Below are 26,538 nucleotides of genomic sequence, written 5' to 3'. Positions count from 1 at the left end.
GGCCCACAGATCCAGAAGGATCAGAGATTAGGGAGGAATTCTTTGCTCTGAGGGTGCCCCTGGATCCCTGGAATTGTCCAAGGCCAAGTTGGAGCAGCCTGGGACAGTGGGAGGTGTCCCTGTCCATGGTAGGGGTGGGATGGGATGGATTTAAGGTCCTTTCCAACCCAAACTACTCTGGGATGTTCTCCCGAGGGATGCCAGCAGGGCAGGACCAAAGCTTTGCCTCCCAGGTCGAAGCTCTCATCCGTGCTCAGCAGCAGCCAGGAAAATTCAGGGTGAAGCAAATCATCCCCAGTTGTGCTGCAGCTGCAGTGCTTCACTGCTGCTGGTTTAAAAGTGCCGTGTCCTGCTGAAATATTTCATTTCAAACCAACTGACTGCTGGCAGCAGGGCTGGCAGGGAGTGCTGCTGATATTTGGGATTTTCCGTGGGCCTGACCTTCGTGGTGCATCCCCCGTGTCTCCCACAGAGCCCTGACGTCCTTTTGCATTTCCATTTTCGATCTCTGTCTGCAGAGCAGCTCAGCTGCTTCATCCCTCAGCTGCTTTTGGCTCCGAAAAGATTCCAAGAAACTTCCAGGAAGTGCAGGATCCAGCCATGTGTTACCAATGTGGCCTCTCCCTCTTCTGTGATGGATAAATTGGAATTAAAGGAATTATAGAATATTGAGAATGAAATCCAGTTTTGTTTTGTTTTTTTTTTTTTTTTACCTCCGGCACTTTGCGGCCAGCATTCAGATGGAAACAGGGATTTGGGAAATGGGATAAAGCCTCATAATTTTCTTGGAGACGAGGTTGAGAAATGTGAGGTTGTACCAATCTGCAAAATGATTGCAGCAACTCCTTGGAAAACTTTGTGACTCTTTGGAGGAGAGGGGTGTGAGCTCCATTTTCATGGATCCCTGCCCCGTGCTGCTGTGCGGTGGATTTGCACAATTCCATCTTCTGATTTCTTCTTTCCCTCTGACATTTCTTTTTTGTTTGTTTGTTTTGTTTTTCCCACAGCACTTTTGAAAGACAAATCAAACACCTTTGAAAAGTTGAGTGGATTTCTTCCCAGAAAATGCCCAGAACTTCTCAGCTGAGAGCTCTGTCAGGGGATGGTTGTGGATGTCTGAGCTCCAATGGTGGAGCGGCATCACAGCTGGAATATTGTCCCTCAGCCAGGTGGAATATTGTCACTGGCCTCTCAGAGCTCAATCCTCTCATCCCAGCAGCCAGAAGGAACTGGGGGGGAAAAAAAAATTGGGGAAAAAATTAGGAGTATTTCCCACTGGGAATTGAAATAAATGGAAGATCCCAAAGCCACTGCGCTGGAATCAGCACAAATGCGCAAAATCCTGGTTTAAAATGATTGTTGCTGCCAGGGCATCTCTTGGATGTGAGTTTGTCCACTCTGGATTCTTTGGAAAAAGTCCTGAAGTGCCAGGAAAAGAGGGAATGGCTTCAAACTTCCGGGTTACCTGGGATATTTGGAACACTCCTTGCTCCCATGGCAGCTGCAAGGACAGCCCTGAATTTCCTCAAAGATATTGGGGTTAAGAAACGATCCAGCATTAAGTTTTGATGGGAAATAAATCCTTCCTTGGGGAAGTTTTTCCTCTACAACTTCTGTCAGGGCACTCATCCTGGCAGGGGAAGGAGAGCAGCAGCTCCCTGAGCATCTCACACCTCGTTTGTCCTTGTTTCTCCCCATTTCCAAGCTGGAAAAATCCTTGGTGGGAATGTTTGCAGGCCATTATGGTCAAAATAGAGAGTTTTAAAATGGAATCTTGAAATTATAGAAATATTTCTTTTTTTTTTTTTCCTACTCCAAAAGTCAGTGTTTGCATTTCCCTGAATAACAGAGCTCTATTAAAACCTTTAAGATCTCTCAGGGTGCCTTTTCTCCGTACCCTAAAAGATGACGCAGCTTTAAAATTATATGTTCTGCTGTTAAAATGTTTTCATTTGTGGCTGAATAGTGAAATTGAGTGGTCAAGTAGAGTTGATTGAAGAGTGAGGAGCAAAAAACACTCCTGGCATTTTAATAAAATGGAAAATAAAGCCTTTGCAATGTTTTCATTTTAATAAAGCGTGGCTTTGAAGCTGCTTGAAGGTGTGGAGTGTTTAAAACAACCCCTTGAGGCGGAGATGGAGAGAAGAGCAGGCAGGGCAGCCCTTCACTAATTGCAATTTCTGTAACAATTTGAAAGAGATGTAGGTTTGAACACTTCAATCCATTCCTACAGACTCCTAATTTTAGATTCCAAACGGGAAAACCTTTGACAAATACCCCTTTGAAGTCATTAAATTAACTCCTGCTGAAATATTACCCAGCCTCCCGCTTTTGCTCAATTATTCCTACTTTGAAGAGTTTTCCTTGTATTTTCGGGCTGAGATGTATTTGCCGCATCAGAAATCACCCTTCTGTGTCAGTTTTTTGCTGTCCTGCCTCTGATTTCCTGATTTTTATTTTGTCAGGAATTTACAAGTTTTCTTTGAGTACATTGGCAAAAAGACTGATCCTCCCTGCTCTACCAAGGGCATCGTGTTGGGACACCCAAATAAAATCTTGGTGTTCAAATATTGCCTCTTTCCCATCCTTTATTTTCTTGAGCTTGCCCAATTATTCCAGCTTTGAGGAGCTTTTCCTGCACTTTCAGGCTGAGATGTCAGAAATGCTGGGTCTGTGTCAGCTTTTTTTGCTGTTCTGCCTCTGATTTCCTGATTTTTGTTTTTTTCAGGAATTTTCTAATTTTTGTTCCACCACATCAGCAAGGAGACCGATTTACTGCGCTGCCACCGAGGTTATCATGGTGGAATTAGCCAAAATAAAATGTTGGTGTGCCAATATTACCTTCTCCCTGTCATTTATTCCCTGAGCTTGAGGCCGAGGAGACGCCTCTCTGTACCAGAGAGCAGCAGAGTGCCTGGAACTGCTCCAGCTGAGGTTCCCACCAGTTCTGCTGGAATAATGTTCCTTCCAAGGAAGGGATGCAGGGGCTGGGGCCAGCCAGGAGCCGTGGGAGGCCCTGCAGCATGTCTGGAAAATTGGAAGCAAAGGTGAAACGGCTGCCAAAGAGCTCCCAACTGCTGGGAGGGGTTGGATTTGCGACGGGAAGAGAGGAAAAGACACCTGAGCACTGGGCTGGGAGGTGGAGGAAGAAAAGCCCCTGTTGGATATTGGATTATCCCAGGGTTGGGAGAAATGTGGGATCATCTGCTCGTTGTTATCTTGTTTTTGCACAGCGTTTCAGCCCTCCACCTTCTCAAATTTATTTTTTGGTACAGCTTCTGTCTTCCTTCTGTCAAGGTAATTCAGTTGTTACTAAATGGCTACAAATCCCACAGGAGCCTCGTTTCTCATCCTCTCCCCTTTCTCAGCAGCAGAAATTCCCTTCAGACCTTGTCTGGACAGATCTGAAATTGGGTTTTAAGACACTTCATCCTTCAGATCCCCACTCCTGGACTTTAAATCTGGATTTCTGGCTGAAGCTCTCTATCACAGAGCATCACCCTGGGTTGTTTTTCTGCAGCCAACAAAAAATCAGCCTCAGGCTGTTGGCTCCAGCTCGTTAATGAATCCTGGAAAACACAAACCTGGCCTTGGAGCATCCTGGGTGAGACTGGGAGGACGCAAAGCTGGGGACTAACGAGGTTAAATTATCAATATAATCATCAATTATGGACCTGAGTGTGCATGAAGTTCTTTTTACAACTTTATTTCACAATTGTACGGTATATTTAGATGTTCCCCTTCTCTCCAGCAAATCCCTTCACATCAAAGAATGAATTAAAAACTCTATTGTACGACTTGGCTTCCCAATTCTGTCCTATGACTAATTAATTATGGGACCACACAGCCTTATAGGATCCTTAATTCCTGCACTAATAGAAAATGTGGTCATTTAATAATTCTATTTATTTTATCACCTGGCTGTAAGCACTCATTTAAATTAATATCCAATTCCTTGCAAATGCTTCCCAGCCAGAAAATCACTGACTTGAAGCCATTTGATCTGCAAAAATGTTCATTAAAATCCAACTCCTCCCTGGTGCTGGGCCCTTTTGCACGGCCATGTCTGCTCATGGAATTTTAGCTCTCACTAAATCGCTGGTTCCTCGTCAACATGATGCCAAAGGGACCTAATTAGGCCCTGATGAAGTTTCCTGCAGAAGACACAGATATTCACAGATGTTCTGATTTTTTTTTCTCTCCTGGTGGGTCTTTCTTTACTCCCCCTAATTATCTGAGATCCTTTAGAGCATTTAAATATTGCCTGCATGGCTGGGGGGGGGAGTTGGAAAATAACATGGAAGATCATTAAGGTTGGGAAAGTTTACTAAGATCGCTTGGATCTTTCCTGGAGGAGGAATTTCTCCTGCTGGGATGCTCTTCTTGCTCTGGGACATCCTTTGGGAAACAAACATGGTGTGCATTGGTATGGAGGAGGTTGGAAGTAAAATACAGAAACATTAATGTTGGGAGAGACTTTTAGGATCACTTGGATCTCTCCTGGAGGAGGGATTTATTCTGCTGGGGTGCTCTTCTTGCTCTGGGAAATCCTCTGGGAAACTTAAACATGGTGTGCATGGCCACTGGGGGGTTTGAAAGGAATCCAGAGTTTGATTAAGGTTAGGAAAGACTTTAGAGATTTTTCCTGGAGGAGGGATTTCTCCTGCTGGGACCGGGACATCTTTTGGAAAACTTAAACGTGGTGTGCACGGATATGGGGGGGGGGGGGGGGGGGGGGTTCTGAAAGCAATGCAGAGAATCGTTGGGAAAGACTTTTCAGATCCCTTGGATCCCTCCTGGAGCGGGATTTCTCCTGCTGGGAGGCTCCTCCGGCTCTGGGAGAGGTGCGTGGCAGGGACCGGAGCCAAGAGGCAGCGAGATGCGCCCTGAGCCGCCGTGGCTCCGGTAATCCCCTCCTCCCTGCCTGCCCTACTTTCCCACCTGCCCGTTTCTATTTCGGGTCTCCCCGTCCCGCTCCGCTGGCCCTTGGAGGGGACACTGGGGACCGCCAGGCTCAGGTGTGTGCCCCTCCCAGCGACACACCCCGGGCGGGCTGGGCAGCGAGGGGACAGAGCCGGGAGGGCGGCATGTCCCCAGGGGCCACTCCTGCATCGCGGGGACACGCGGGGATGGGGACACGGGCAGGTGCGGAGATGGGGACACAGGCAGGAGCAGGGATGGGGACACGGGCAGGTGCGGAGATGGGGACACGGGCAGGAGCAGGGATGGGGACAGGGGAAGGTGCGGAGATGGGGACACGGGCAGGAGCAGGGATGGGGACACGGGCAGGAGCGGGGATGGGGACACGGGCAGGAGCAGGGATGGGGACAGGGGAAGGTGCGGGGATGGGGACACAGGCAGGAGCAGGGATGGGGACACGGGAAGGTGCGGGGATGGGGACACGGGCAGGTGCGGGGATGGGGACACGGGCAGGTGCGGCATGGCCGGGCGCTCCGGGAGGAGCTCGGCGCGGAGCTGGGCGCTCGCAGCGCAGCCGGTGCGCGGCGGGGAGCGGCGGGGCTGCGGCGGCGGTGGCGGGGCTGTGGCTGTCGCAGCGGTGGTGGGGCTGTCGCTGTCGCTGTCGCTGTCGCTGTCGCTGTCGCTGTCGCTGTCGCTGCCGTGGCGGTGACAGAGCCCCAAGGCCGCGTCCCCCGGCCGGGCCGCTCCCGCTGCAGTGCGGGCCGTGTCCGCCAGGCGGCGCCGCGGGCCGGGGCCGGGGCCGCGGCTGAGCGCGGGCTCGGGAGCGGCCGCGGGAGCGGGAGGAGGAGGCGGCGGCCAAAGGGAAATTTCCTGCCGGGAGCCGCCGCCCCGGCCCACAGCGCCTGCCCGGCCGGCCCGGCCGCGCCGCCAGCGGCCCGCGGAACCGCCGCAGCCGCGCAGGTGAGCGAGGGAGCGAGGGCGGAGGGAAGGAGGGAGGGAGCGAGGGAGCGGGGATGCCGCCGCCCGCAGGTGCCGGGAGCGGCCGGGCGGCTCCGCTCGTTCCGGCGCTGCCGAGCCGGGCACGGACCGGGAGATCGCGGCGCTGCCCGGAGCCGGCCCTGGGCGCGGCAGCCACATCCCGGCGGCGACACCGCCGCGGGGGCAGCGCCGGGCGGGCGGAGCGGCGGCCGCGGCTCCTCGGCGGGGCTGGGACCGCGCGGCGCTCGGGAGATGCGGGACAAGGGCACGGCCGGCTGCCCGCGCATCCCTGCGTGTCCCTGGACATCCCTGGGTGTCCTCACCCATCCCTGCGCACCCCTGGACACCCCTGGGTATCCTCACGCGTCCCTGCGCGTCCCTGGACATCCTTGGACATCCCCGCGCATCCTTGGACATCCCTGGGTATCCTTGAGCATCCCTGGCCATCCCCGCGCATCCATCCCAGGTGCGCTCCCGCGGGCTCGGCGCCGCTCCCGGGATGGGGCTGGCGCCTGAGCAGAGCCTTGAAAAGCGATTTTCTGCCGTCGGTTCTCATCCATCCCCAACTGAAATGAGCGGGGCCGCGTTCAGGTGAGCGGGACCCTTGGCTGCGCACGAACTCCTCTGGTCTGCCGCGGTCAAGGTTGTTTAAACTCCCTCTGTTTCCATTTGTTCCGTTTATTAGTTGGCTTTCACACGGCTTTTCACTGCCACCCGTCACGGGATTTTATTCTTCTCTTTACTCGCGGCTTCGCGGAAAGGGTTAACGGGTGTTTGCCGTGGGATGGAACAGTGTTTTCTCCTTGGGAAAGGCTGTCTCCTGGGTGTTTCCCCAGTTTTTCAGTGAGGCTCCTCTCCATGTGGTGCTTTGCTGTGTGTTCAGCTGTGTGTCTGATTTGTGTCTGTGTCTGATTTGGATGGGGTAGACGCTGCTGAGTTGAAAGAAAAGGCAGCGCTTATCGAGCTTTTTTTTTTCTTTTTTTTTTTTTTCCTTTTTTTTTTTTTTTTCCCTGCGATGTTAGAATCTGCGGAAAGTAGAACTAAAAATGCAGAGAATTGGGAAAAAAATACATTTTTGAAGTGCGTGACAGCTGTACCTTCTGTGCATGTTGTGTTTAGGACTTGTAAATAAATAAATAAGTAACTTCTGATGAAAACTAATGACGTTCAGCTGGAAGCTGGCTGTAGTTTAGAAGAGATTTAAATGTGGATAAAATGTGCTTTCCTCATCCCGGAGGGACGTCATCCTCCATTTGGCTTTGCTGGGGGATAAATGGAACCAGTTAAACCTTGGAGTGGGAAGTTTTGGGTGGTTTGGGAGGGACCGGCTTGGTCTTGCTCTTGAGCAGGGTGGAATTCGGGCTCTGAGAGGAGTTTTAATGGGGGTAACGAGGTGTTAATGGGGTGATCCCTGTCTGCTTTGTGTTTGGGGTGAAAAGGGGTGGGGATGGGGTGGGACAAGCAGGTCGAGGTCCCCAGGATGAGGGGGCCGTGCTGGTGTGGATGCAAACATCGCTTGTGCGGTGATGGAGCAGCCGATCCCAGGGAATTCAGCCGAAAACATTTGTTTCGTCAAGTGCCGGGACGAGCTGAAATGTGCGAAGCGAGCTGGGAAATGTGCGAGAAGGAGGGCAGGAAAATAATGCGAGGAACAAAATGGTGTGGGCGTAGTGTTCGCTTGCCTTGCTGCGCTCCCAAATCAAGGGATCGCAGCCGTCCCCGCCGCGCTGTGATGCTGCTCTGTGTTCCTGACATGCAGGGATGCTCCCAAGCGCAAAGTGAATCCCTGCTTTGAAAGCTTCGCTGACACCTTCAACAAACCCAGACGTCTTCATGTGCCTAAAGCAGAGCGCTGGCGCTGTTCGGGCTGCGGGAATTTCTGCTCAGGTGCTGAGTGGGGAATTTCAGCGCATTTGGGCCCTAGTTTATGTTTGTATCTTGGTGGTTTTTTTCCCTGCTTTCCACCTGACACGTTTATGGTTATTTATCTGTTAACAAACTCGCTCGAGGTTTTCCATCTGTGAGTAAGGGCTGGCTTTCCATAAACCAGCTGTCTTAAATCCTTGAATTTTCTTCCTCTCATTCTTCTTCCCTCACCCTCCGCGGCATTCCCAGCTCCTGGGTGGTGTCAGGAATGCTGAAATGACGGGAAGCTGGACAGGGATTGTTGGGGGACTCAGCAGGTTCAATGTCTGTGCCAAACCTTGTGTCCCACACAGGTTCTCGTGGAGCTGGCCCGGAGGGCAGAGCTGCTCCTTGCCCTTCCCAGCTGGAAAGGGACAGCCCTGGAGGAGGATTTGGGAGTTCGTTGGGTTTCTGGAGCTGTTGGTTTAACCGAGCTGGTTTCAGAGTGTGTTGTTCCGGCAGAGCTCTCTGTCTGGTGTACTCGGTGACCTTTTTCTCGGCTCGTTTTTTAAGAGGTTTTGTGAAGAAAAACGAGTGGACAGGGGTTGGCAAGCCGCCAAGTGAAATAGAGCTGGAGGAAGTCAGCGCAGTCCTGCCCGGTCACAGACGTCCTTGGTGTTTTCTGAGAGTCACATCCACGTGCTGCAGGAACACAGGAGGGTTTGGCTTGGAGGAGACCTCAAAGCCCATCCCTGCCAGAATCAGGGTCACCTTCCACTGTCCCAGGCTGCTCCAACCTGGCCTTGCACATTCCAGGGATCCAGGGGCAGCCACAGCTCCTCCTCACCCTCCCAGGGAACAATTCCTTCCCAATATCCTATCTAAATGTCCCTTCCAGTTTAAAACCATCCCCACCCATCCCTTTCACTCCTTTATCAAAAGCCCCTCTCCAGCTTCTGTTATCAGCAAATTGTTTTATGTTCTTCATTCTTGGTGATGCCAGGGAAATTTGTTCAAGGTTTTTGGAGCAGCTCAGCTGCAGTGGAAAATAAAAAAAAAAAAAAAAAAAAAGAGCAAGTGTGGAATGCTGTGGAGGAAGAAAAGCAGGAAAATGTCAAGGAGTAATAATTGGGAGCACACAGAGTCCGCCCTGCTCGCTGGAGGAGTGGGAGCTTCTGCAGGAAAATGATTCAGTTTATAGAGAACCTGAGGATTGTGTCGGTCCCTCCTGGGCACGATGTTGGCACTTTGTAAATGTGACGCAGCGTTCCAGTCTCTGTTTCCAAAATCTTGCTCAGCCTGGCTTGCTGGCAGGGCTGAGCAGCAGGTGGAGATCCCCGGTGTGGTGTCAGAGCACTCAGAGGCCATCAGCACCGAGCGGGGACGTTTGGGTGGACAAAACCTGCCTCTGCACGGGAATTTAAACTCAATTATCCTGTCTCTGGACACGCCATGAAAATTCCTCGGGAGCAGAGGTTGCCAACAGATGTTCCGGGTAAGAAGCTGCAATTCCATCCTTACTCCAGGGGGGGCTGGCAGGAAGGGACCGTATTTCCTTCAATATTTAATATTTCTTTACAAGCGGCGTGGTGGGAACAGCACAGTGGGATGGGTTTGGTGACTCACACTCCGACTCTGTCACTTGCTCCTCACCCAGCACTCCCGGGGAGGCTGCACTTTTCCCAGGAAGGCTGCAGTTTTTCCGGGAAGGCTGCAGTTTTTCCCAGGAAGGCTGCAGTTTTCCCCAGGAAGGCTGCAGTTTTTCCCGGGAAGCTGCAGTTTTCCCCAGGAAGGCTGCAGTTTTTCCAGGGATGCTGCAGTTTTTCCATGCAGGCTGCAGTTTTCCAGGTGGGCTGCTCTTTTTCCAAAGAGGCTGCACTTTTCCCAGGGAATCTGCAGTTTCTCCTGCATCCCTGCAGGCTGGGAAGCAGCAGAGGAGCAGCCAGACCTGAGGGATGCGGTTTGGACGGCCGCAGCGAGCAGCTCTCTGCTCCTGGACGGGCATTCCATTATTGATCTCCTGCTGCAATATTCATGGCAGCAGAATCCCTCTGTAAGCTGCAGTCTCGTTCTGTGCCCGGCGTGGGAAGTGCTGTGAATTGGAGCCATGAATTATGGAGGAGGTTGGAATTGTGTGGTCCTGGCGGAGCTTTTAGGGCTCCCCTGGATGTGGCTCTGGTTTTACGGGCTCAGAGCTGTCTCAGGGAGGGATTTGGGTGTTGCTCGAGCTGATTTGTGATGTGATGCGGCAGAATTTGGGCTGAATGAAGCAGAATTTGGGCTGAATGAGGAGCGGGTGCCCTGTGCAGGGTTTCTGCATCTTTTCTAACTCTAACCCTGTGTTTTTTTACTCGTTGTGCCTTTCTGCACAGGGTTTCATCCTCGTGTTGGTTTTGCCGTGTCTGATCTGCATTACACAAGCCCAAATGCTCTAAGTGTTAATAGTAAAAAACCCCTCTGCCTGTATGTATTCCAAACTTCTTGCTGAAATGTCTCTTTTTCTTCAGGTTTGTTGTACAAACACGTTTAATACTCGTGTGAGCCAGGGCTGAAATGAGATACTCGATAAGGCAGCGATTAGGAGGAGCTCAGCAGCAGCATTTTGTTGGAGTGTTTGTACAGGATTTAATTTTGAGTTCTTCACGTCATGGAGTGTGTTTTTCAGGCGTGTTCAGCCGACTTACTGCAGGTATAATAATAATAATTCCATCCCTGCTATCCCTCTGCCTGCCCAAATCCTCTGTGTTTCCTGCAGAGGATGCCTCAGCAGCGACATCCTCTGCCCCAAAAATGCCCTTTTCCCTTTGGCTGCTGAAATGGCAAAGTCAGATCTGCTCACAGGGATCTGTCTGTGTTCAAAGGTGTTTCCTGGCTGAGGGGAGAAATAAAACTGGGAAGAAATCGGCTGGATTGGTTCGTTGCCTGCAGTGATGCTGGGTTTTCACTGGGAAATGTACGACAACTCAGTTCTGGGGTCTTCTATCACTTTTATCCCCTCTGTAAAAAGGACAAAGTGCTCAGTCCTGAAATCTTGTCTTATCTGACGTTTCCTTTTTTTTTTTTTTTTTTTTTTTTTTTTTTTGTAAGAATGAGAGATCTGAGCAGGTAAAACCAAAAAACAAAACTGTAAATCGGGCAGAGCTGAGACGAGACATAAACTAAAAAAATACCTGAGCTCTCGACGTGCCAGTTTTGGGATTCCTGGGTTGGGAAGAGGCAGCTCTTTCCCGCAGGAGTGTGAGGAACAGCTGTTCCCTGAAGATAACACACAAACAGGGATGCAGCAGCGAGAACCACCGGGAAGAATGAGCACTTGGAAAGGCTTTTGTTCAGTAGGACAACGAATTTGAAAGAGACAGCAAAGAACAGATTTGCAAGGCAAGAAGTGAAAAGTGGGTTACTCATGTCACTTCTGAAAGATCAGGGCACAATAATCAGGGCAGCTGCAGGATAAACCTCCGACTTGGAAGTTTTGTTGCTCTGGAGAAAATAATTTAGAATGAAATACCCAACAAGATCTCACCCTCCTGAGCTCAGTGGATTCCGGGTTTCCTGCTGCTTGGGTGTTCCTTTAATTGCTGTGGGGTTTGAGTTTTCTTCCCCTCCACCAAAACCAATCTCTTTCACCTGGAATAACTTCTGGAGGAGGCTGAACCGGAGCTGCCGTGGTTCATCCTGGTGCCCCTCGAAGACCAGCAGAGCAATTCTGGTTGAGCCAGACTGGGATGAACTGGGAACTCGATGGTTCCAACCTCCCCCATTTCCCATGGCTCTGGGGTGATGTGGGTTGGGGTGTGGATGGAGTGATTGACTTTGGGTTGGTTGTAAGGGCTGATACTTCCTTGTCAGTGATCCTGAATCCCTCAGGTGCCCCAGGAGCTGCTGCTGTCCTGTCTGTGACTTCCCAAAGCTGGGACCATGAGGTTCCTGCTTTTATCTTGCCGTTTGCTCCCGTAATTTCTTACCTCCCTCGGTTCTTTTCATGGAATTTTTCCTCCAAAAGAAATCTGACTCTGGTGAATGAAAATCAGCGTGACCACAACTTGAAGCCAACGATGACAATTCCTGCTTACAGACCCTCTGTTTTGCAGGATGTTTGATAAAGGATCTGTAAATATTTCTTTGCCAAGAGCTGTAATTCCTCAGCTTCAGGGCAGTTTTCTCTCCTAACCCTTCCCTCACCCCGTGCACTGTTTCTTTTGGTAAATTCCGTCTTGGTTGTCTTTTGCCCTTTAGTCTTGTCATCTTTGGTGGTTGTCCTTGGAGGATTTATTTTCCTTTGCATTCCTAGTCTTGGTTTCTGCTGGAATGTTGCTGGAGCTGCAGCGCTGGGCCTTCCCTGAGTAGTAAAATCCTGATTTAAACAGGCCATAAATAATGTCTGTACCCCGTGTTCTGTGGGTTTCCATGTCTCAGGGACTGAGTCTGGTTAATTTAAATTTGGGTTTCGTGGATGTCTTCAATCATGCAGCAGAAATGTCACTTAAAACATTTAATTATTCAATGATATTAATTGATCTGCAGCCTGTCCTGCCACTAATCTGATACAGCAAAGTTTGCAAATTGCTGCGGAGAGGAGGATTGTGGTGGAAGAGCTTTCACATTGCAGCAGAAAAGCCTTTGTGTAACCTCGTTCAAATGATAGATGCTTTCCCTGTTAAACACAGGCCCGACTTTAAATGGGTTCACGTTATCATTTTGTTTGCAGATGTCAAAAGTTCATTAATTTGAAGTCAACCTCCTTACCTTGCAGCTTCAAATTGCTTTTAAATTACACGTGTGCCGCTCGATCTTGAAAAGCCCGAATTAAAAACTCAGCTGAGAGCACGTTTCAAGGCCACGGATCCAGCACTTAATTCTAATCTGTTTTCCACAGGCAAACCTCCCACTCCAGCGCTGCTTCCCGGCAGGATTGGGGGGAGAGGAAGTTGTAGAGACTGGAATATTTCTGGGAAGGCGGAGAGGAAAGGAAAAGGTGGAAACAGGGAACTCTCTTTAAGCAATGACCTCTTTACATTGCAGAGTTTGAACTATGAGAAATAGGCTTAGGAGCTTGTGGTGTTGGGATAATTGGGTCCGTCCTAATGGGGCATTTTTCAAGGAGGAGCCTCAGATCCTGGGGTCAGTTTTGGGCCCCTCAAAACAGCATCTTTGATGGGTGAACTGCTTGTTATTTTTATATTTTTAAATATATTTATATATATATATATCATTTTTTTTATATCTATATATATAAAGTTATTGATCAGTTTTGTGCACGTGTAACTGGAGCTGTAATTTGTCCTGAAGAAGCTCGAAAACCGCTGCACTGCATCAAACTGTTTACCCTTGAAATTTGGCCTCCTTCGCCAGAATTTGCCGAGGAAGAAACTTGAGTAATTTCCTTGGGAAAAAAAAAAAATCACTGAACCCTCAAAACTTTTCTCTGTGGAGAGAATTTTACAGAATTTTCTGTTTTCAGGAGTTAATACCACGTGGGATGCTGGTGGTGCTGCTGCCCGTGTTCTCCCAGGGCAGTTTTGCTCGGTGTACTTTTACTGGAATGGGATTTAAGGATGGCCGGGTGTCCTGGAGGGTTTTTTTGTTTTTTGTTTTGTTTTGTTTTGGTTTGGTTTGGGTTTTTTTTGGTTTTTCCCCTCATTCCCAAGGCCATCACTGGGAGCTGTAATCGGAACCAGCTCCGGAGCGTGGGAAAGGAGGAGAGGAAGGAACTGTCCTGCCAGAGAGCGTCTGCAGAACTGTGCCCAGCTGTGCCGGGGCTGGGGGAAGGGACAAAGCCATGGGGGGAGTGATTTTTTTCAGCTGGAAATGCAGTCACAGCTGGGTATTAGTTTTTCAGAACTCTGGTAAATGGTTTTTAAAAAAAAAAATTAATTTTTTCCAGAATTTAGATGTATTAGAAACTCTTAAATTCAGTGCCTTCTATCAGCTCTCCTGAAGCTGGGCATGAACCACGTCTTGTGCTGCTTTGTGTCCATCCAGCAGTGCTTTGGACACCTTAAGCCATCTTAAATGACCATTTTGTTATTCAGGGATACTTTAGTCACTCTCTCTCTGCTGAGGGAAAGGAGTTTGGGAGATAAACTGGCAGAGTTTCAGTGTTGGGTAATGTACATTTCACACGTTTTCTGTCTGTACAAAGAAATTGATCCTTGCCACCAAAAAGAAATGAATCAAAGGCAACAGAAGGAGACAAAATAGAATAAAATGTTTTTTAAGGTGTGATTTCGGTACGAATAACAACGGTTAGAGACAGTCCATGGGGGGTTTGAGTGGGAATAAAGCAAGGTGGGATTTGGGGGTTTGATTAGGAGGGAAACTTCAGGCAGTTGATTTTTAGTTCCCGGGGGCAGAAGGGGATTTGTGGGGGAACAGAGGTTTTGGGAAAGGCGGGATGAAGAGAAGCAGGAATTGAAGTGAGGCCTGAGGGATGCCCAGGGTGAGTGGGGATGAAAATCCCACCTAAGGACAGGGTTTGGAGGATCCCATCTCTGCTCTTCACCTCCCAGGGAAGAATTTGGAGCTGGTGAGGGCGATGGGCTTTGAATTTCTGCTTTGAATAATCAGAGCCTGAACCCAAAAAACACCTTGCACATGTGGCTTTATGTGCATAAAAGACTTTGTCATAAAAATTGATTTCCAGAGCAAGATCTGCCCTCGTTTTTTACTGACTAGAGCGTGGCTGAGCTGGAGCTTTCACTTAGTTAAACTTATTTCCCACCTGCTTTTTATTTTGAGACGTGCCGTGGCTTTGGCGGTGGTTGTTGAGAGTTGCTTCGATGTGTGAGGGTGAGACAAAAAAGGGGGGTTTTTGGAGAAAATGTGAAACAAAAGAGGGGGGTTTTTGGAGAAAATATGAAACAAAAAAAAAGAGTGGATTTTTGGAGAAAATATGAAATGAAAAAGGGGGATTTTTTTTTTTTTGAGAACATATGGAAGGAAAAAGGTGGATTTTTGGAAAAAGTAAGGAATGAAAAAGGTGGGTTTTTGGAGAAAGTATGAAAGGAAAGAGGTGGGTTTTTGGAGAAAGTAAGGAAACAAAAAATAAGTGGATTTTTTGAGAAAATACGGAATGAAAAAGGTGGGTTTTTGGAGAAAAATGTGAAAGAAAAAGGTGGATTTTTGGAGAAAATCTTGTATTTCTCTTGAAATTTTCTCCCCGAGGTGATGCCAGCCCTTTGTTGATGCCCCGTGGGCTGCAGCCTGGGGAGCCACAAACACCAATTGTTTTGGGGAGCAGGAGTGGCTCTGGCCCCGAACACTGCGGCCATTCATGGGCTCCGGGGCTCACAGGAACCTTTATCCCCGCAGGGAAACTGGAATTTTCCTCGGGGACAGAAGCGACAAAGCCCCAGGGGGGAAAATGAGCCCGTTCAGCAGCGATTTGTTCCATCCTGTGAAGGGCAGGAGCGTAGGGAAGTCCCCTCTTCCCTCAGCCAAAGGCAGGTGATGACACTTCTTGGGTTTTTTTGGGGGGGCTTTATGGATTTGAGGTTTATTTTTCTCTTCATCTCACTTAACTCTCACAATCAGGAGGGCACGGTGCTTTTCTTAAAAATCCCTTGTAGCATTTGTGGGTTTTATTATAATTTTATGCCAAAAATACGCGTTAGTTCTGCATGCATTGGTGAATACTGTCTGTGGGATGTAAACATGGCAAAATATTGTGATTTGAGGCAGGAGAGGAGCTTTCCAAGCTGCTTTCAGCACCTCGGATCAATAATTCAAGTGATGCAGCAAATAAATATCACAGGCAGCCATGCATTTGCAGAACTGGTGGCATCAGGGATTTGCTGCTTGGGGCTTTGCAGCAGTGGAGCAGGAGCTAATAAATTATCAAAGGTATTCAAGAGATCTTGTTAATTTGCAGGGCCGAAAGGAAACAACACTCAGAAACCACAGAGGCATTTGTGTAATTTCCAGCTCTGTGTTTAAGAACTCCCAGGAGGACCTCTTGAAACCAACCAGGTGTTTTCTGGCTTTTTAAGTCTCCCCTGGAAACATCTGAACAATTGCATCACGTCGCTGCTCTTTGATCAGAGCCTTTAAAAGCTGTAACTCTTGTTTAATTGCAACACGGGATGTTTGGCAAGAGGAATTTGGGAAATTGTGGCTCCTTGAAATAGCTCCAAGCGTAAGGCACGGTAAATCCAGAATGAATTCTGGTTGTATCGGGATAGGAAATTGTGGCAATCCGTAATTGTGGTAGTAAAATTGATTTTGGGGTCATTGGGGCAGCAGTGTTGGTGTGTTTCTTTAGTTTGGACTTTTTAATACAAATTTATCTTGACTGAGACCCATTTTAAACAACTGAGCAAGATTCGTGTTTATGGCAGCAATGCCCTGGTGTTGTTGGGTCCCAAAAAGAGGCTTTCTCCATACAGAATCCCCACAGCCCATTTTGCTCCTGGATTCCTTGAGAGCTCTTCATTTTATCTTCATTTTTCTCCACACGTGGTGCAAGCAGGTCTAAAACGCGTTTATGCTGATGTGGCTTTCTGCAGGAAAGATGGGCAAACGAGGCATCCCCTTGTTTGTAAACTTCTGGAATGCTGAAATCATCTGTGTGCTTTGTTCCCCAAGCAAACAAAGCCGGGACAGTGGGGAGGGGATATTGTTATTGGTCCACTGGGAGCCTCCTACGGCATTTCATTTTGAGTTAGGCTTTAATATGTCTGACCTGGGCAGGATAAGAAAATTCCAAGTGGATTGCTAGCTTGCCTTATTTTGGGAATAATGAACACTCTGCTGGTGTTGCTTGAGGCTATCTTGAGTGTCTGTCCATGAGCTTTTGGCCAGGTAGGATCAAGATGTCATTCAGATCTTCCACCTGGATTTCAATGGATGAGGAATCTTCAAAATCCTGGATCTGTGATCCGGAGATCCAAATCCAAATTATTTCTCCTTTCGCCCTTGACGTAAAGCCAGCGAATTTATTCTGCCGGTGCCTGGCAAAGCTTGATTTGAAATGCAGTTTGGTGTTATCCGGTTGCCCCGGGGCAGGCAGGGATCCCTCACTGCAGCCTCCAGGAAACCACTTGAATTTCCCTCCAGCCTGGCTTTACCTGAGCGGATTTGGGGCGTTTTCCGAGGTTGTTTTTCCGGGAGAAGGAGCAGCTTTCCTGCGGGGAATGCTGAGCAGCGGTCCCTGCGTGTGGCTGGGCTTTGTCCCGCCTCATTTTCGGCTCATCCCTTTGGGAGAGACCTCCTGGCCAGTTGATGTCTTCAATAAGATTCTTCCCGTGGGCGTTCAGAAGGCGAATTCTGCTGGTTTTCATTTGGCTGGCCTGTCCTGGCGTTCGTGCAGAGCAAAGGGAGCGGATGTGTTGCCTGTTCTGGCTGAGCTGACCTCAGCTGCCCGCGGCCCACCAGGACCAACTGAGGCTCCATTTCAGCAAGACTCGTGCTGATCCTGGCGTGAAATATTTACTCTGCTGCGGAATAATTCATGGAAATGGGGACGAGCCAGTTACGTGTGAGGACGCGGAGCTGCTGGAGTGATCCAGAGGAGGCCGTGGGGATGCTCTGAGAGCTGGAGCCAGGCTGGAAGAGCTGGGAATGTTCGCCTGGAAAAGAGAAGCTCCGGGGAGAGCTCAGAGCCCCTGCCAGGGCCTAAAGGGGCTCCAGGAGAGCTGCAGAGGGACTGGGGACAAGGGATGGAGGGACAGGACACAGGGAATGGCTTCCCACTGCCAGAGGACGTGGATGGATGGGAGATTGGGAAGGAATTTTTGCCTCTGAGGCCCTGGCACAGGGTGCCATAGAAGTTGTGGCTGCCCAAAAGCATCCAAGGCCTTTCCGAGCTGCTGGATTCCCAGCTCGGTGTTGTTCAGAGCTGGACCCGTCTGTGTGGGCACATTTGAGCACCAGTCTTTGAGAGGAAAGTTCATCTGAAAGACAGGCTCTGTTATCTGAGCCTCTCAGAAGCAGCCAAGTCACGGAGGGGGTTTTCTTCGTGGAAAAACAGAGCCCGTGCCAAAAGCTGGGCATGACTCCCCACCATTTCAGCAGTGGGAGCCTCTGGAGAATCCAGTCCGCTTCTGGATTAAATCCCTGTCGTGTGTGGACTTCTCTGTGTAAAAATATGTCATGCACTGCAAGTCCTGGCAGTCTGGAGGTGGCAGGAATCACTGTCCTTGTTGTCACCCTCAGCAGCTCTGAAGATTTGTCCATTTTGCGTTTCAGCTTGGAGTCGTCCAGCTCCTTCCTCATCAGAATTTGCACAACAGTGAGAGTCTTGTATTTCTTTTTTCTTTTTTTCTTTTTTTTTTTTTTTGAGGAGTTTTATCTATTTTTGTTTCAGCCTCCCACCGGTGGTTTTTGTTTTGCGTCTGGATTTCTGGCTGTTTATCCAGCCTTTGAACAGGAACATCTGAGTGCTCCTGGAGCCAGCAGGCAAAATGACTTAAGGAGGAATGGAATTCACCGTTTCTTTTTGGGTCATTGCACCGAAGAATGGCTGAAATAAGCAAAAATTGATACAAACCTGAGTTTTTGTTTCCCATATTGGACAAAGAGTGGTTCTGGCTTCTGCAGGAAAGTCTTAGGATTGCAAAAAAGGTCAAATTCCTGTAGGACATACCCAAAATCTTCAAATGAGGGAAATTTTATGTAAATGCAAACAAGGAACGCTCCCTGAGGGCAACAACTTTTAATTTATCCCCTCAGTGTTACAGAAAACAAACTTGGAAGCGATTTGTGCTCCTTGAAGCGTCTCTGGAGGATGCTGTCCTCATTCCTGTGCACTTCTCCAAGGAAAAGTCCTCTCCGCTTGGCTCAGTGTGTGAAGTTGGAAGGCAGAGAAACAGTTTATTCACATTTAATCCTAGAAAATGAACCAAGAAGAGGCCGTAGGTGAACTTGGCATCAGGGCACTGATGAAAAATGAAAATTGACAATTGTGGGGTGGGGGGGGAAATCACATCTCCTGGACATCATTAAATGACCAAACAGCTCCTTGCTGCTGGATCCTGGGATGGCTGGGGCTGAGGAAGGGCTGGCAGGATGGAGATGAGGGCGATAGTCCGACGTTTCCTGCAGCTGAGGTGTGTGATTGTGAGAAACCTCTCCCGTGATAAATCCTCAGTGCCTCAGAAAGGAGAGATTGTGAGTGCTTATCTGGAAGTTCCCTTTCCTCCACGCTGATAACGTTCTGAGGAGAGTAAAAATAGGAATTGCCATCCCCAGCCCTCGGCGTTATCGCTTTGGGAACAGCTTTTCTATCGCTCCAGCTGACGGAAAAATATATTCCTTTAATAATACTGAGCACAATCTCTGGTGTTGGTGGAGCAGAGTCGCATTATTTGGGATGCGGAAGGGGGAATTGAAGGAAATTCACTCTTACCAGGGGATCTGATGTGGATCCCAGGGTGGGAAGGGGGTTTGTGCTTCTGTTCCCATCGCACTGGGCAAAATGATGGTGAAGTTTGTGCTGTCCTTGAGCTCCAGGACCTGCCCTTCCCTGGCTCCGTCGGGAGCTGCCTCGCCCATCCCAGTCTACCTGGGCTGTTTATCTTCCCTTTTGTCCTGGGGGAGCTGGGATGGGACAGAGATTTTTGGACAGGAAAAGCTAAAAACTTTAAAAAGTTAAAAACAGAGGAGACAGACAGAGCTGAAATAAACCAACTGCTGCTGGTGCTGTTTTGGCTGTGTGAGCGAAGGGTGTTGTGCTTATGCCAGTGTCATCTTCCAGAAGAATTTGTCACCATTTGTCACCATCACCAGGTTTTGCCTGTTCTCAGCTACTTCTTCGTGTCCCTGAGCTGCCGCTCTCTGAGGTTGTAGAACATTTTTGTTGTTGTTGCGGGCCGTAAATCCCATCAGGGAAGCGTTTCCTCCTGCGGGGCTTTTGCCATCCTCGCTCGAAATAGGAATTTCTTTTATTTTAACCCCGATTTTTTCCTGGCCTGGCACAGCAAACCCTGGTGCAGGGTGGTTGGGGGATTTCTCAGCTAACAGGGGAAGGGGACGAGAGAGGAAGGCTGGAAAACAGAAATCCTTTTGGTCTTGGTGGTTGTTTTCCGTGCTGTTTGTGTTCCTGCACGTGCTGCACGCTGCTCTTCCCAGTGCTGGCAGCTGGGCCTGCTTGGTGTGAGCGTGAAAAGAACATTTCCCTGAAGCTGTGGGGTGTTTCAGGTGGCTTTGGGGTGGCTGTGGGGTGTTTTAGGTGGCTATGGGATGGTTATAGGGTGTTTTGGGGGACTGTGAGGTGTTTTAGATGGCTTTTAGGTGGCATTAGGGTGTTTCAGATGGCTGTGGGGTGATTGTGAGGTGTTTTACATGGCTTTTGTTTGGCTCTGGTGTGTTTTTAGATGTTTATGGGGTGTTTTTGATGCCTGTTGGATGGCTCTGGGGTGCTTTATATGGCTTTGGGGTGGTTTGGATCCTTATGAGGTGGCTGCTGGGTGTTGTCGATTGCCATGAGGTGGTTTGGATGGTTATGGGGTGTCTGTGGGGTGTTTCAGATCATTATGGAATGGTGATGGGGTGCTTTATATGGCTTTGGGGTGGCTGTGGTGTCTTTCAGATGTCTGTGGGGTGGTTTAGGTGGCTGTGGGGTGGTTTAGATGGTTATGGGATTGCCATGGGGTGGTTTAGCTGGTTATGGGATTGCCATGGGGTCCTTTAGATGGCTGTGGGGTGGTTTAGGTGGTTATGGGATTGCCGTGGGGTGCTGTAGATGGCTGTGGGGTGGTTTAGGTGGTTATGGGATTGCCGTGGGGTGCTGTAGATGGCTGTGGGGTGGTTTAGGTGGTTATGGGATTGCCATGGGGTGGTTTAGGTGGTTATGGGATTGCCGTGGGGTGCTGTAGATGGCTGTGGGGTGGTTTAGGTGGTTATGGGATTGCCATGGGGTGGTTTAGGTGGTTATGGGATTGCCATGAGGTGCTGTAGATGGCTGTGGGGTGGTTTAGGTGGTTATGGGATTGCCGTGGGGTGCTGTAGATGGCTGTGGGGTGGTTTAGATGGTTATGGGATTGCCATGGGGTGGTTTAGGTGGTTATGGGATTGCCATGGGGTGGTTTAGGTGGTTATGGGATTGCCGTGGGGTGGTTTAGGTGGTTATGGGATTGCCATGAGGTGCTGTAGATGGCTGTGGGGTGGTTTAGGTGGTTATGGGATTGCCGTGGGGTGGTTTAGGTGGTTATGGGATTGCCGTGGGGTGCTGTAGATGGCTGTGGGGTGGTTTAGGTGGTTATGGGATTGCCATGGGGTGGTTTAGGTGGTTATGGGATTGCCGTGGGGTGGTTTAGGTGGTTATGGGATTGCCATGAGGTGCTGTAGATGGCTGTGGGGTGGTTTAGGTGGTTATGGGATTGCCGTGGGGTGGTTTAGGTGGTTATGGGATTGCCGTGGGGTGCTGTAGATGGCTGTGGGGTGGTTTAGGTGGTTATGGGATTGCCGTGGGGTGCTGTAGATGCCTGTGGGGTGGTTTAGGTGGTTATGGGATTGCTGTGGGGTGCTGTAGATGGCTGTGGGGTGGTTTAGGTGGTTATGGGATTGCCATGGGGTGGTTTAGGTGGTTATGGGATTGCCGTGGGGTGCTGTAGATGCCTGTGGGGTGGCTCATGTGGCCGCATCCCAAGTGGTGGCCGTGTGTCGGTCGGTACCACACAAAGACAGAAGTTCAGAACCAGAGCAGGAAGAATAAAATCCCTGTTACTGCTGAGTCCACGGGGACCCAGGGAGGAGAATTGTGATCCCAGGGAGGAGAGCTCTGAGCCCAGGGAGGAGAGCTCTGCCTGGGAGGGCACAGGGCTGCCAAGGAGCAGTGCCAGGAGGTGCCAGGGCCAGCAGTGCCCTGGGGCAGAAGGTCAGGCATTGCCCAAACCCTAAATCCTGACAGGAATATTCTGTTTTCCCCGGGTATCCCATTGCAGAGCAGGGAGCTTGTCCTGTCCGTGCTCCTTGTGTCCCATCTCTGACTGTCCCAGGGGAGCTGCCTTGGTCCCAGGGTCCTTTCAGGGTGACAATGTCACCAAACCCCAGTTTCTGTCCAGACATTCCCAAGATGTTCTGTGCCACAGAACACACAGATGAGTCACTGAGGTTTTTTCTCCTGTTAATTTATTAAATAACTACTGGAAACTCCTCATGAACAAATACATCCTGACTATTTAAAGGAAAGAAAAAAAAACAAAACCCAACACCTTTCCTCCGTGCGCATCTCCTGTTATCCTCTCCAGAATTCCAACTCCTCCTCTGATCCAGAGGCTGATCCAGAGCTCCCAAAAAAATGTTTGCTGCAAACAGCCATCCCTTGTTGAGCAGTATTTACATAAAACACGCTGACACCACTTTGGGGAGATTGAGTAGGATGCTTTCTCAGCTGCTGAAATTTGCACACGAGATGGAAGATGTTTTGATTAAAAGAAGGGTTGGCTGAATATATTTTTTTTTCCCATTTATTCCCATGTGTCAAAATCAAAGCAGAGTTTCTCCAGGCGTTTTGCCCATTTTCTTTTTTCTTTTTTTTTTTCTTTTCTGTTCCTCTTGTTCGGTTGTTTGGATTCCTTCCCTCGAGGTTGGGGTTTTTGTGCCTTTTTTTTTTTTCCTCGTAGCAGAGGAATTCGGTTATTTAAGGAGGTAAATACATATTAAAATGCCTTTTAGACAGAAATAAACACTGTGACTGGGGTTTAGCTTCCTGTTTATTTTTGGGAGGGTTTGTAAATTCATTCTGGAATTTCTTGGGTAGGACACGGTGAGCTGGGGACAGGCAGGAGGAAACCAGGGAGATTTTCCCAGTGACGTCCTCCTGCCGGAGGCGCAGCAGTGGAAAAGAGCACAGTAAAAAGTAAAGAGTGAAAAGTGATAATTTTATTTCAGTTGTCCACACTCTCCTTTTCCTCGTGACTTCTCTAATCCGAAGCCATTCCTGTGATAACATTTCCCTACGTGGTTACTTAGTTGATTTTTTTTTTCTTTTTTTTTGAGCTGCATTTCCAAAGCCTCCTGTCAAGGAGGAGAACTCCAGCTTTCCTAATCAGCGCTGAAACGACTCCTTAAAAGCCTAAAATGGAATAATCTTATCTCTTCTTCTCCCCCTGCAGCGAGCAGAAGCGTTGCCTTTGTCATTCCTTTATTTTTATTTGCTCGGTGAGGGTGCGAGCGCCTCTGGCCACCGAGAAACTGGAGCAAAAAGCTTTTTTTAGCTTTAACTGGGGCAGAATTTTCATACTAAACCCGATCTCGTGCCGTTTCTGAGCCTCCTCTGGGGAGAATCAGGGAAGGAAGCTGGAATTAGGGAGGGCTGCGAGCGATGGAACTTCAAGGAGCCTCATCCTAAAAACTCTCAGCGGATTTTGCTGCCGCCGCCTGGATTAGAGGACCCTTTAATTTGCTTTTAATTAAAATGATTTTTCCCTTTATTCTCGGCCTTCTTCGGAGGTCCCGAGGCGCCTCACAAACTTGTGATGCTGTGTATAAAATACAAAATGCATATTCATGTGGTGCTGAGATTTCACCTGGAAGCTGAGGATGAAGGAGAGTTTTATCTCCTTTTGTTGTTGTTGTTGTTGTTGTTTTAGAGCCTCAGATCCCAGTTAGAGAGCAGCTTGTCAAGCGCTGCTGTTGTGCATGTTCTCAATGAGTCGTAGTCCAGAGTGTAAACACTGCCCTTCCATAAATAGCTTAGCTGGATATTATATTTAAATAGCCAGGGCTTTGTTGTTTTTTTTTGTTTTTTTTTTTTTTTTTGTTTTGTTTTGTTTTTCCAGCCTCATTCAGTTAGAAAAAACAACAACAACAACAACGAAAAGGTCGTGCAAATACCTTTTTCTTTCTTTTTTTTTTTTAATTGTTCCAAAGAGGAAATGCGCCTATTGCAGAAAATTCCTGAAGGAAATGATGGATTAAAATGGAAAGTGTTGCACAGCCTGTAAATAGAGTTATGTTAATTATCATTTAAATAGTTGATCTTTATACAACGTAGATATTAAAAAATGAAGAGAGCCCTTTCCTAAAGAAGACTGTGCTACAATTTAATTGTGTACTCTGCAAGAACTACTAAGGAGGAGAAGAAATGGGGCTTTTTTAGAACTTTTTAAAATGACTTTTCTGATGGTTTCTTTCTTTTTAGTTATTTGCTGAGGCATAAACCCTGGATCAGCACAGAAACCTGAGGAAATCCAAGCAATATTATGATCATTGCAGTTTCAGGGATGGATTTGATGTCCCAGCAGAGGTGGCAGAGGAACAAGAGTGGGGGAGAGGCAGGGAGGAACAAGGAATTTTTCCAGAGCCTTGAAAAGTTGCTACGTTCTTGTTTTGGGAGAAGAATACACTGTAGTAGAGGAGATGCTGAGGTTTTTTTCATGCTCTTCTGAGATGTGGGTTGGTCTCCTCTCCCAAGGAACAAGGGACAGCACGAGAGGAAATGACCTCAAGTTGTGCCAGGGGAGGTTCAGGTTGGATATTTGGGAAAATTCCTTTATGGGAAGGAATTCCAGCCCTGGCAATGCTGGAGTCCCCATCCCTGGAGGGATTTCAAAGCCCTGTGGATGTGGCACTTGGGGACACGAGGCAGTGGTGGCCATGGTTGGACTTGAAGATCTTGGAGGGTTTTCCCAACCTAAAGAATTCCGTGATTCTGTGAGTTTGGACAGCTCGGATTTAGGGCTGGCACATTTTGTAAGGGCAGAATTTCCCCGTGTGCTTTCAGGCAGTTGGAGAAATTCAGGGACTGTGCTGTGAGTTTTAACATCCAGTATTTAAGCGGGGAAAACCGGAACGAAGTCCTTAAGCACAATATAAAGATGGTTATTTCCTAATAAAGTCGTGCCTTGAAAAAAAAAAAAAAAAGGCTCTTCTGCTCTCAAAGAAGAAAACCCGAAACTTTTGCTTGTTTACAGATTGCCCGAAATTCCCCTGCTGAAGTTTGGGGAAGCAAAAGGCCCTTTTTGAGGATGTCACACCAGAACTGCGAGCAGCAGAGTTTCCCATAATACTCTTTTTGTTCTCTAAATGAATGCAGCAGTGTTTGCTCCTACGGAGGAGCTGCTCATGGGGAGGTCACAGAGGTTGCTCGGATCCTTGGAGGAGGGCACAGGGCTGTGCTCAGCACTTGCAGAACATGAAATTTTTTGGGATTTTTGGGAATTTGACTTGGAAATGTTGTAACCTTTCACCATCCCAGGTTGCTCCAAGCCCTGTCCAACCTGGCCTTGGACACTTCCACAACACTCGAGTGTTTCAATTTGAGGCTTTTGGGATTTATTTGTTTTTCTTCCACCCTTGTTTCCCAAACCTGTTGCTCATCTCTTGCTCAGCAATCAAACCCGTGAAGTCTCGGTGTTATTTTCTGCTCAAACTGATCAATAAAGGTGATCAGCTGGAAGCTGGTGTTGGGAACAGCATCAGTGACACACACACAACGCAAAGTGTCTCCTGAGGGCAGGTGTTCCTTCTTCTCCCTGCTGTGTCCTCTCCTGCAGCAGATTCCTCATGGTTGAATCTTTCTTCAGGTCTGGAGTGAATTTTTTTCCAGCGAGAAGTTGCTTGCAAACTTTGGCCTGAGAATCCTTGGATTTCTGTTCTGTAGAAATACGTTAGGCTGTAGAAAAACCTGTACATTCAAAGTAAAGCCGGGCAGGCCTTTAATTTCTTCTTTTCCCCCTTATTTTTAATGGACTCTTACATTAAGTAAAAATTAAAAAGACGATTATAATCGTCTTATGGAAGCACTGTGTTCTGTTGCTGCGTAAATTATAATAAATGACTGGTCTGGGGCTGTGCTCAGGGTGATTCCTGTGGAATTTTAGGCTGTTGGGATGACGGAGCTGGCGGCAGCCATCCACACCCAGCTTAATAAGAGCCAATCGATGTCTTTGTGGGGAAAACCCACAACAGCTGGGTGTTTGAAACGACTTTTAAGCCATCTGCGTTGCATCTCTGTGTCCCATTGTTTCATCTGGCCAAGATGCTGGGAAATGACTGAGAGGAGCTGGAGCTCCAGTAGAAATTGTTATTCCTGGTGGAAGTGAGGGTTTTGTCGAGTTCTGCCTCTGGGGAGGTTGGACGGAACATCCAACACCCCGATGTGCAGCCGAGTGGGACCCCAAATGCGGTGTGGGAGCCCTCTGCTCTCCATCCCTGTCGTGGTGCTACCACCCTGTGGTGTCAGAGCGAACTAGGATCGCCAGGAAAACGGGATTTCCGTGGTGCTGCTGCCCAGGGAAGGGTGGCATCGGATGAATGTCGTGGAAATCCCACTGGTGAGTCAGATGCTGCCGTCCTGATGTGCAGCTTGAGGACAGGAGGAGTTCCTGTGAATTGTCCAGGCTGGAGAAAACCCTCCCAAAGCGGAGTTCCCTGGAGGTTTAAAGGTCAGGGAGAGATCCAGGGAGAGGAGATTCCCAGGATAACCCAGGAAAGGTGTGGCCAGCTCAGCTCTGGAGCAGCTTCACCTCTTGGTGCCCTCAGGAGCTGCTCTGGGGCTTTATCCAAAACTGGAGGTGCAGCCAGTGCCTCGGTGTTGTCATTTCAGCCGTGCCTGAAAGGAAGTGCCTTGATGAGCAAAAGTCATTTTCATAATTACTGTGCTAAAAGACGCTCACAAAATACTGATGAATCTGCTTGACGGTTCCTGGAAAACCTAAACTAAAGCCCAGCTTTCCACAGAAGAGTGGCCTGAGCCGTGTCCAGAGCTCCTTGCCAAGCTCAGCTTTGGTGATGAATTTTAAAATCACTTGGATGGTTCCTTGCAAGGGCGTGCAGCCTTTTTGGTAGGAGCAGTTAATTCATGCCAGGTGGAAAAGGGGGCTTAAAAAAACCTTTTGGGCACAAATAGACTGG

General features: G+C 48.7%; 1 protein-coding gene across 4 annotated transcripts in view; it reads left to right on the top strand.

Annotated features, from left to right (window-relative positions):
• Positions 1-5,808: 5,808 nt before the first annotated feature.
• Positions 5,809-26,538, top strand: part of PTPRE (protein tyrosine phosphatase receptor type E) — a 91,049-nt gene continuing 70,319 nt past the window's right edge. Inside the window, exon 1 of one of the 4 annotated variants that reach the window (XM_066190717.1) lies at positions 5,809-5,880. Coding sequence is in view for 1 of the 4 variants with exons in the window: in XM_066190716.1 (XP_066046813.1) it covers positions 15,017-15,189 (173 nt within the window). In the remaining 3 variants the exon portion in view is untranslated. Of the gene's footprint in view, positions 5,881-6,474; positions 6,490-9,578; positions 9,592-15,001; positions 15,190-26,538 lie in introns of those variants that run through there. The other 3 variants (XM_066190719.1, XM_066190718.1, XM_066190716.1) reach the window with 3 other exon arrangements.

This window comes from Chamaea fasciata, unplaced genomic scaffold (genome assembly GCF_029207755.1).
Source record: "Chamaea fasciata isolate MVZ Bird 193981 ecotype frontalis unplaced genomic scaffold, bChaFas1.0.hap1 SCAF_9, whole genome shotgun sequence".
Taxonomy (NCBI): Eukaryota; Metazoa; Chordata; class Aves; order Passeriformes; family Sylviidae; genus Chamaea; species Chamaea fasciata.
This window is presented reverse-complemented; position numbering and strand designations above follow the sequence as displayed.